The following is an 11,316-nucleotide window of genomic DNA, read 5'->3' as shown; positions in this document are numbered from 1 at the left end:
ATAATAATAATAAATATAAAGTAGTTGTTCAAATGGTATAAATAAAAATAAAATACAACTACAAAACGTTAAAAAGCGCGAATGGTCATCGAAATTCGGGCGGCATGTGAGGCGAACTAATAATGCTGATACGAAAAATAACGATCCAAGTTTCAGCACGAAAATAAAGTTAAAACCTGAAAGTTACGAATATAAATAGATTTCTACTTTGAAATTCTTGGGCTATATTTCGCGATTCCGCAGCGATAGTTATTATATCTATCAATGTTACACCTATCAACGCCTAATATACCCAGATTTATCAGACTGCGCGGCTGCGATTTATGCTTTCGTCAATATGGCTATTTTTCGTTATGTCTCTAGATCCACCTTCCGTGCGAACAAAGCTTTTTTTACTAAAACACGTTCAATATCTGTATTGCGTGAACAAGTAAATAGTTTTGGTTTTGCTTCTACTGTTACAAAGACTATTTTCTAAAAAGTTGAGTCACCCTAGAATTTAGGCTCAAATGTAGGGCCAGGCCAAGTTAAAATTGTAGAAGTTGGTCCTCGCGACGGCTTACAAAATGAAAAACAACAAGTACCAACAGATATAAAGATAAGCTTTGTAAACAAGTTATCAAAGACAGGGTTGAAAGTAATCGAAGCAACTTCTTTTGTATCACCAAAACTAGTACCTCAGGTATGTGAAAGTGCTTTTCTCTACTGCGCTTTTCTCTTACCACACACTTCATTGATAACCATTTATAATATAGATGGCAGATTGCAGTGAAATAATGACAAAAATAACGCGCGAGCCAGGAGTTAATTATCCAGTTCTAACACCAAATCTTAAAGGCTTAGAAAAAGCAATTTCCGTAGGTGTAAAAGAAGTGGCCATTTTTGGTGCTGCTTCCGAAAAATTTAGTCAGGCAAACATAAATTGTTCAATAAAAGATAGTTTATCTCGATTCCGTGAGGTAGTTGAACGTGCTAATTTAGCAGGAATTACTGTAAGAGGGTAATTGTGTATTTATTTAATTATATCTTTTTAATATCAAGTTTTATTAATTCTATTTTGAGTGTTAAAGTTATGTGTCTTGTGTTCTCGGATGTCCTTACCAAGGAGAAGTTTCTCCTGAAGCAGTTGCAGAAATTGCTGAAGAAATGTATAAAATGGGATGTTACGAGATATCTCTAGGAGATACAATTGGTGTTGGCACACCTGGTGAGAATTATTATATATGAAACAAATACCAAAAATATCAAATATCAATAAGTGATTAAAATCAATTTTAATCGGAATTATTGTTTATGTTAAGGATCATTAAACAAAATGTTAACAGCAGTTCGTAAAGTAGTACCAATTGAACGATTAGCATTACATTGTCATGATACTTATGGTCAAGCTCTTGCTAATATATATTGTGCCTTAGAGGTTGGTTTGCATATTAATTTTCAATTTTCTTAATTTTCTTAAATTTCTTGAATTTATAATAATACTTTATTTTATATTATATTTATCTAATAAATAACTATACAGCATGGAATAAGGGTTTTTGATAGTTCTGTTGCGGGTTTGGGTATGAATTTCTTTTATTAATATATCTCATCTCAATAATTTCGATTTATATACTAAATAAGATTATTAGGTGGGTGTCCTTTTGCCAAAGGAGCAACTGGCAACGTAGCAACGGAAGATGTGGTATACATGTTTCAAGGGATGGGCTTTCATACAGGTGTGAATCTTACCGATTTGGTGCGCGTTGGTAATTATATTTCGCAGAATTTAGGTAGACCTAACAGATCAAAAGTAGCTGTCGCTTTAAATGCTAAGAATTTATAAAATATTGCTATCTTTAATTTTTAATAAATCAATCAATGATTAAAAATCTTAGTTATTATATAATACTATTGAATCCTGTTCTTAACAGATTCTAATAGACTATGGTTCATAACTGAATATATTTTCGAACATGTATCAGTACATTGTTCAATAGCCTAAATTTAATTTATGTAATCAGTTACTTTATTGAGTTACAATAAAATAGATAATGGACAATGATCGCACCTGAGTGGTTAGAGATACTTCAACTTCTCCAGATTGTAAAATATGTGTTACTTCGTTCAGTGAAGGCATATAAGACAAAACTAAAGAACCTGATTCACGCTGTTCTTCCACAAGATCACTATCCATGTAAATATCCCCATCAATATATGACTAAGTTGTGAATATAATAATGTCAGTTTCGAATTTATTTTTGATAATTTCTTGAAACAAAATATTTACCGCAGAACAAGCTGCAACCTGATCTAGCATTTCTATACCCGCATCAGCCACGGCTACTGAAGCACACGTAATTGCAGCGGCAAAGCAAGATGCCATCCCATCATTCTCCAGTACACTTATATATATATCAATAGTCGATTTTGGTAATAAATCAAGTCGTATGGAAGGGGCCAATGCTTCAAATACAAGTTGTGACAATTCTTTCTCCTGCGCATCCTTCAAGAATATTGTTTATTGTTAGTAAATTCAAAATTTTAATAAAAATTAATATAAAAAACTTACACGATAAGGTTGTCTACGTTTCAAACATGAAAATGGCGTAAATTTGATTTCACAATTTAAATTGCCTTTCCCGCTAAATGACGGAATTTTCGTTTGACGTGGACCATAACTAACATATATGACAAATAGTGATAAAAAAAAAGAAAAAAAAAACTGTTTACAGATATTATACTTAGGACTTACACTCCACAGGCTATCTTGGTTCGTCGCAACTCTATATATGCTGAACCATTAGCTTGGCTTATAAGCCCAGTTTTTAGGACTAAACAAAAGTGATTTTCAACTATAAAACAATTCCCTTAATCTGAGCGCGATAGCAATAAAAAGTTTCAGAGCACATACAAATCGGCCGAATATCTTCCAGATTTCTTCCATCACGTCGTTGGCCGTTAGCGTCCGTAAGTTGTATCTTTCCTTTATCAGAAGACTTTATGATTATTGGCGCAACAGTTACTTCGGGTCCTTGTATTCGTCTCCGATCTCCTGCCATTCTTTTCGGTTATAACAAATTGACAGATTATCTAACTGTGAGGAGAATTGTCAAATGATCAACACAAATTCTCCGATTGGCCGAGTTATTTTCATATTTAAAGATTTAGATTGGCAACAAGTTTATTAACCTCTTTTCGATGGCATTCATAATTCCAAGGACATTGTCAAGAAAATATTTACATAATGCTATATCGTCCAATTTCAAATATTCTAGTCTTGCAAATCAACGTCAAATACTGGTAAACGATAAGCCGAAAATTGTTGTCATCACAAAGAACCGTTTCTTTTCTACTGAACAGATTAATCAAAAATCATCAAAAAACAGTAATATTACTGAGAATACGGCGCAAAAACAAGCATATGAATCATATAAACAAGATAAATCTTTTGAATTTTCCACTCAAAAGACAAACGAATATAAAAAGCCAACCTTACCAGCGTTTCCTTTAGTATTAATTTTTACAACATCTGCAATCACATTTCTTGGGTTATACCACTATTTTTTTTCTGCGGTTTATAAATATCCTGAAGAAATTCGTAAAAATCTTCGAAAAGGCTTATATTATCAAAATTACAGAAATGATCCAAATCGTGCTGTTAATTATTACCAAACTGCTTTAAATGATGCTTTTAATCATGCAGAATTAGACAATGCGTCTCCGGAAGTTACCGGAATTATGATTCAGCTGGGAAGTTTATATGAAGAACTTGGCCGAATACGTGAGGCTACGGATGTTTTTACAATGGCATATGATGCTATTGTTACTCCGAATAATACTCCCGTAAAACTGGATGGGAAAATAAAACTAAAGTCGATTGGATTAGCGCAAAAATTGGGCGATTTGCATCAAAGTTTAAAACAAGATGAGCAAGCAGAAAAGTATTTCATATGGTCCGTAGAACAACTTTTGCAATCACATTCCGAAGTAGCTCATTTAAATCATGATAACAGCAATCGCAATAGTCTATTTTCAAAGAAAATTGACATGACTCTCCCACCATGGATGACATTTACTGACTTCGGTGCTTCTCTTGAAGCTCTTGCAGCTTTTTATTCTTCGCGACACAAATACGCGTAAGTGATATATAAAATGAAAGACCGGGGTAGGAAATGTCACAATAAGATTTTTCTGTTTCGGTACGCATAAATTTATTGTCACACAATTTTAAAATATTATTTACACTAATTATTAAACAAATCATGGATGGACATAACAACATATATATTTTAGTTATGCTCTCCCACTTTATCTTCGTGCTTTATCATTGATTAATCCGCCCGAGTCTTCTTGTCATTCAGCCGTTCTTATGAATAACATATCGGAAGTATTCACCGGAATGGGTAATTTGGAAGAAGCACGAGGGTGGGCTGAACGTGGATTAAAACTCGTTGAAAATTTTAATAAAAAAAAGAAAACTAGAGAATGTGATGAAAGTTGTGGAGTATTACTATTCAATTTAGGAATGATTTCAGAGGTATTTAGAATTTCATTTTCTTAAAAAAATTTTAGTAAATATATATATATATATAATTTATTTATTTTGGATTTTATTAGTTATCGGGAAATGTTATTAAGGCAAGTGAATATTACAAAAAAGCTCATAATCTTGCAAAGAAAATTAATTTCTCAGATTGTATAAATGAAGCTGAACTTGCATTGAAAAGGATTAATATAAATTAGATCATGCTAAATATATATAATTAAGAGACGGACATTAACCTAAAGATGTAATTTTTTTTATTTATTTGCATTATGCTTTTAACTTAACACAAAATTATCGTTGTATATCAGTTTCCTTTGTTTTAAAAATAAATAAATAAGTATATACTGGCCACTTTTTTAAAATATAGATGTAGATGTTAGTTGATACAACTATTTATATCCAGTAATAACTAATAAGTTTTTATTAGTACTTGTTTATAATATAATAAGCAATTCCAAATATATACAAAACATTCAGCATTATACATAACAATGGCAATTTAACTGAAATTAAATAAAATATTTGAAATTTGGAATTTCAGTTTTAGCTTGTTGGCTTATTTTTAAAGTAATATATAAAATGCATTTAATAGTAATATATTTGAAAGAAAAATATAAATTATAGTACAATTAAGCATCCTTTATAGTCATTTTATATATAGTTATATCTCTTTAACAGTAATTTTTTTTTGCATTAAAATCCTCAAAGAAACCTAAAATAGCCAAAAAATCTTTCAAAATTTCTAAATTTTTAAGATTTTTGAAAATTCTTTGTTTATTTTTTTTTAGTAAAGTTATTTGATATACTTTATTATATAATAAAAAAAGCAACTTATAATAAGATAAAAAACTCACTTCTAAAGTACAATAAAATGTAATAAATAAATAATAAAAAAAAGTATTACTAATCTTAATTAAAGGAAAAATTAATTAAGTAAAGAATTGTATTAATTCTAATATATCCAGTTTTGAAGTTTAACTAAAAATTATATAATTCTGCTTACTAGTTAATAAATACTCTTATTTATATAATTTTAAAAATTTTAAAAAATAAAAACTATTATTAAATCCAAAGTACTATTTAAGGTTTATTAACCCTTTATATTTACAATATAATATTAATTATACCATCATTATTAATTATTTTGATCTTTTAAATAATATTTTCTGTAGTATATAACTTTTTTAATATATTTACTAAAAAATTAACAAATCATAAAAATTGGCAGGATTATAATATTTAATTGGCATTAAAAAATTAACTATATAATAAATAATGCATAATTATAAAGAACTCTTTCTGATAATCATATGAACCATTTTTTTTCAAGAAAACTATCAGCAATATTTTTAATATTTTTATGATAAAATAGCTTTCCAAAGTATCAAAAGACTTGATATTAACCTTATCAAGGCTTAATAACTTATATGTAACCTTAAAACAGTTTCTTTTTTTGAATTTGTTAGGTTTAGTCTTACAGAATATATTTCAAATAATTTTTCTGAGCTTAATATAGTAAAGGCTATTAAAGATATTTGTAACTAAGATAGACCTAACTCCTATACAGATGTTACCATATACCTTATGAAAAAAAATCATCCAATTTTTGTACAATATTTGTTCAAGTCTGTATGGAAATTGTACAACTATTGCAGATTTTTGGATAAAAATAGCTATGAAGTTTTTCAAAGCATATTAAAAGTATGCAATTTTTGTACAACTTAAATTTAAGATATAGAAAATGTTCAATTTTTATGTGATCTTTATACAACTTAAATTTAGGATACAGAAAACATTCAATTTTTGTACAATAAAAATTGTGATTATTGTATAACTTGAAAATAGACTTAAATTTAGGATACAGAAAGCAATTTTTGGGTAATAATCCTACTATGCTACTTTCCATCTTACCTGTATGGTTACATTTGACCACTTTTAGGGTCAAATAGACCACTTTTAACCATTACAAATAGATTTTCCTAAGTAAAGTGATTTATGCAGTAAGGTTGCATAAAATTCAACTGCATATTTACTTATAAATAGATATCTTTTGAACCCATTGGTGAAATTTTTGTATCATATTATAACTAAAAAAAAGTTAAACTTTTTATTAGATTACACATTTAGTTCTGACTGGAATTATAATTTGGCTAGAATTATATGGTAAAATCAATTCTTAAAATTATATATGTTGATTACGTAATCTGATCATCAAAATGTTTTTGTTTATGTTTTTTTAACCTTTAACTTTTCTTCAACTTTCTTTTAAAATATCAGATAAAAAAAACTTGTGTTCTTTATCTTTTTATTTTTCTAACTTTTTACATTTTAATGTTACTAACTTGCTTTCTTTACTAACTTCATACTTTTTTTTTATTACTAACTAGTGTTGTGATCTGTTAATCTGTCAATTCGTCAATCTGCAGATTTATCTGATTTGAAATTCATCTGGATCATTCATGAATCCATTTTTGCTCATCCAGATCAATCTGTCATCTGTTACCTCTATGTTTTAATGGATTGGATCTGAATCATCTGGATTGTACATATAACTTTCTCATCCAGATTAAATCCAGATTTTCATCCAGATCATCCGTTTATTTTCGAACCAGATTGAACAGATAATGGATTTATCCAAATCGTAACACTATTACTAACACTAATAATTTACTTTTTAACACTACTAATTTGCTTTTTTCATCACTAACTTCATACTTTTTTATTACTAACACTAATAATTTACTTTTTAACACTACTAATTTGCTTTCTTCACTAACTTCATACTTTTTTATTTAATACTAATAATTTATTTACACTAATAATTTACTTTCTTCTTTGATACTACTAATTTACTTTTATGTTCACATCTTTAATTTTCTTTTATTTTCTTACAAATTTTTATTTTATTTTATTTTCTTACAAATTTTTATATTTATGATTATATCAAATTTAGTATTTTATTTATGAAATATTGTGTATATTTTTTATATTTTAAGTCAACAAAAATTCATAATTTTACTTATAAATTGCCTGTTATTACTGTAAAATTTAACCTATAATTCCTAAAATATGGCCTAAAATTTGGCTCAAAAATCACACAATAATTGTATAAATTCAGGTCAAAAATAGGATAATTATTGAATGAATTACTATGCAATAATTGTGTGATTTATTGCAATTTTTAGCACAATTATTGTATGGTCAAATATACAGAAATCATAGTGAATTTAATTGAATGATTTTTCAATAAAAATCATACAGACTTTTTTCATAGGAATATCATAAGTTACAGTACCTTAGGTATTTTGCAAATTTCAGAGATTTGGCCTTATACCTCCTAAGGTTGCCTGTCTAAACCTCTTCAAAATCCTACAATTAGTTTCATCAAAATTTTAATATAGATTTATTATAGTTTTGGCAGAGTTTTGGCAGTTTCAGCATTTATAATAAGTTTTGGCAGTTTCGCCTTTCTCTAAAGTTTCACCAGTTTTTTAATATAACTTTAATATAGTTTCGGCAGAATTTTGCTTTTCAGCGAAATGCCATCTTGCCTAAACCCCTAGGTTTTGGCAAGCAACCTTAGTACCTCCCCTATTATGTGAATTTTTACTATTAATAGAGAGTATTTAAACTTATAAAATAATTAGGAATTGTTACACATCATATCTAAAATATTTGCTAGATTATTTAAATAATAAAATTATTGGAAAATATAACTTCAAGTATTATATATAGGCTACAATATACAGTATATTTATAAAAGACTTCACCAAGTTTTATCGCTTTCTTTTTATTATGCTTGAAATTTCTAAGCATTTTAAAAATTTGGTTAATAATGAGTTTAATTAAAATAGTATAAAAAGTATGATTTATAATATACATTATCACAACAATTCAAATTAGTAGAGAATCAACTAATGGATATAGAATTATAAAAAATCTAATATATCAATTAGCAAATATTACATAACCTGAAAAACTGATTAATTTTCTTTGCAAAAGCTACATCTTTTACTTTTAAAGAAAAGAACAAGTGAGTTTCTTATGCAGAAATAATTAAACAAGATTTAAATAGTGATTTTAGCAGGCTGAACTTATTTACTTCTACAAAGGAAAAGAAAAGGTAAACTGCATTTGTTTTCAAGATTAGTATTACTAGTAAAAGTCACTTTGTAAGTTCTAAGAAATAAATAGCAACATCTGCACTTAAAACTATTAGTATTGTGATGACTGAATATAATCCTAAAGTTAAGAATAATATTCATAAAATTACAGTTTATAATATCCTTTCAAATAGATACAACTTAATATCATGTTTAATCACTTAAAAGTCTAAAGTTATGTATTTGTAATTAAATTTAAATTGCAACAGAAGTATACTATAGTAATAGTATTAGTAGACTTCAATAAGACAACTTTAGAACTATAAAATGGTAGAGCTTGAATAGCTTCACTTAAAGGTTTACCTATACAATAGTTTTTGGCTAACTGAAATCTTAAATAAAGAAAAGAACAGAAAAGATTTTAAGTTATATTAGGGGCATGCCAGAAATCACGTGATTATGCTCAATTAGAGACCTGACCCCCTACCCACTATGTGATTGAATTCTGATTGGCTAAAAAAATACATACAATATAATATATATATTATATTAATATATATATTATAATACAATTAGTTTGCTATCTAATAATCCAATTTGCATAACCTTTTTTTTGTTTTGTAGCCCCATTTATGCTTTATAAAATAAAAAATATTCATTGAAATTGGACTGCTAGATGGCGAAATAATTGCAATAAAGCTTATTAATAAATAAATTACCATACATATGGGCCGATCCTTGGAATCTAATTTTTTTACACAAAAATAATTTTATTAAAGCAAATATAAATTATCATTTATATAAGAATAATAAATTTATACTAGATAATGCAAAAAAAACTAATTAATTATATAATTTTTAATTTTTTTTTAATATAAGATATCATTAAAATTTAAAAGATCAAATATAACTCTCATGACAAAATCATTGATAATTCTTCGTAGAAATAAGCTATACAAATAAATTTACATTCATTTGAAAGAGAAAATCGAGATCTATCTAATGAATCTAAAATCAAGTGAATTGAATCACTAGTTGTTCAGTAATCACGTTCAGTATATTTATTGAATTTTATCTAAATTTGATCATTAATTACTTCACATGTAGTGATTCAATTTGAATGATCTTTGCTCCCTAAGGTGATGCCAACTTTTATCTTTAAAATAAATTTAAAATAATTCGTTTAATATATGTAGATGTTTAGGAATCATCAATTATATTATTAATATAAAATTTTATAAGTTTGATAAAATCTGATATAAAAAAATTTATTAAATACCTGTAGATGCAAGCTACACGAATGAAATTATATTCATTTGAAAGAGAAAATCGAGGTCTATCTAATAAGCCTAAAATCGAATAAATTGAATCACTGGATTGTGAATAATTACGTCTAATATATTTATTTTTAATTTTTAAATTTGATTTGACTTTGATCGTTAATTACGCCTCATCCAGTGATCCAATTTTCCTGATCTTTGATTCTTACGATAGAGCAAATTCTCAGCTTTCAAATGAATGTAAAATGATGACGTTAGCATATCTCCAGGAATAATAATGCACGATTTTGTCACCTGCATAAAGTCCGATCTGAAAATTCTATTTCTTACCAAAAAATGCTTTCATAAGAGAATCCCAAATTCTTTTACTTTATTTAAAAGATTTTATTTGCCATTTAAGGATTTTAGTAGAATAAATCTAATAAAATAATTTTAAAAGATAAAAAACAAATATATAATTAGTTATTTTGAAAAAAAAAGAATATCTTATTATTCATTTTACAACTATTTTACATCATAATTATTTTTTATTTGCATGTATTTTTTACAAAGAAAAAACAATAAATTAAAGCTAAAAATTATGAAAAAATATGTCTTATCTATGTATATAAAATATTAAGTTTTTTCTTTTACTTACCACTTAAAAATAACTGCTATATTTGTTTATAAACTTTTTTGTCATATTTAATAAAAGTGAATAGAAAAATGATGGAAAAGTGATGGGCAGTGATGGGAAAAAAGAAGTGGTTATTGATTAAAAAAATTTTTTTTATTTTTTATTAAATCTGAGTTACGTAAATATGTAACACATATTTAATTTAGATTTGTGTAATGTTAATCTTACTAAAATATTAAATTTTTATAAAAATCTTAATTTAAACTAATTCCAAAAATCGGCACATATGATATTTTATATTATAATACAATTATTTCACTATCCAATAATCCAATTTGTATAAACTTTTTTTTTTTTTGTAGACCTCTTTATGCTTTACAAAACAAAAAAAAATTCATCAAAATTGAACTGCTATATAGTAAGTTAATTGCAAAAAAGCTTCTTAATAAATAAATTACTATATATATATTACATATATATTATAATACAATTATTTTACTATCCAATAATTCAATTTGCATAAACTTTTTTTTATTTTGTAGCTCTCTTTATACTTTATAAAAAAAAAAATTCATTAAAATTGGACTTTTAGATGGTGAGATAATTGCAAAAAAAGCTTCTTAATAAACAAATTATATATTATTTACTATAAAAGATATACTATTACCATAAAAGGTATATTGTGACATCTGATTGCAGGACCTGACCCCCACCCACCCACTAAATCACGTAATTTCTGGCACGCCCCTTAATAATAGAAGTTCTTACTTTTATTATCATACTATTCCT

General features: G+C 26.6%; 3 protein-coding genes across 4 annotated transcripts; 2 read left to right on the top strand and 1 right to left on the bottom strand.

The window, feature by feature from the left end:
* Window positions 1–326: 326 nt before the first annotated feature.
* On the top strand, window positions 327–1,886 carry OCT59_021482 (uncharacterized protein). The gene is made up of 7 exons (XM_025315787.2): window positions 327–430; window positions 497–682; window positions 756–1,000; window positions 1,071–1,207; window positions 1,302–1,417; window positions 1,523–1,562; window positions 1,632–1,886. Exons 1-7 carry the CDS (start codon window positions 338–340, stop codon window positions 1,823–1,825), a joined length of 1,011 nt encoding a protein of 336 aa, XP_025181996.1. The 5' UTR covers window positions 327–337; the 3' UTR covers window positions 1,826–1,886.
* On the bottom strand, window positions 1,458–3,046 carry OCT59_021481 (uncharacterized protein). Of its 2 annotated transcripts, none has more exons than XM_066146561.1 (6): window positions 2,894–3,046; window positions 2,735–2,813; window positions 2,552–2,660; window positions 2,270–2,485; window positions 2,049–2,200; window positions 1,458–1,980 (listed from the first exon to the last, which is right to left on the bottom strand). In XM_066146561.1, the coding sequence occupies exons 1-6, from the start codon at window positions 3,039–3,041 to the stop codon at window positions 1,932–1,934; spliced, it is 753 nt and encodes a 250-aa protein (XP_066005686.1). In that variant the 5' UTR covers window positions 3,042–3,046; the 3' UTR covers window positions 1,458–1,931. The 2 variants fall into 2 exon arrangements, with proteins under 2 accessions (XP_066005686.1, XP_025181995.1); XM_025315786.2 differs by having other exon boundaries at window positions 2,051–2,200.
* On the top strand, window positions 2,617–4,853 carry OCT59_021480 (uncharacterized protein). The gene is made up of 3 exons (XM_025325259.2): window positions 2,617–4,118; window positions 4,276–4,519; window positions 4,600–4,853. Exons 1-3 carry the CDS (start codon window positions 3,181–3,183, stop codon window positions 4,723–4,725), a joined length of 1,308 nt encoding a protein of 435 aa, XP_025181994.1. The 5' UTR covers window positions 2,617–3,180; the 3' UTR covers window positions 4,726–4,853.
* Window positions 4,854–11,316: the final 6,463 nt, after the last annotated feature.

The sequence above is a fragment of the Rhizophagus irregularis genome, chromosome 30 (assembly GCF_026210795.1).
Source record: "Rhizophagus irregularis chromosome 30, complete sequence".
NCBI classification, from domain to species: Eukaryota; Fungi; Glomeromycota; class Glomeromycetes; order Glomerales; family Glomeraceae; genus Rhizophagus; species Rhizophagus irregularis.
This window is presented reverse-complemented; position numbering and strand designations above follow the sequence as displayed.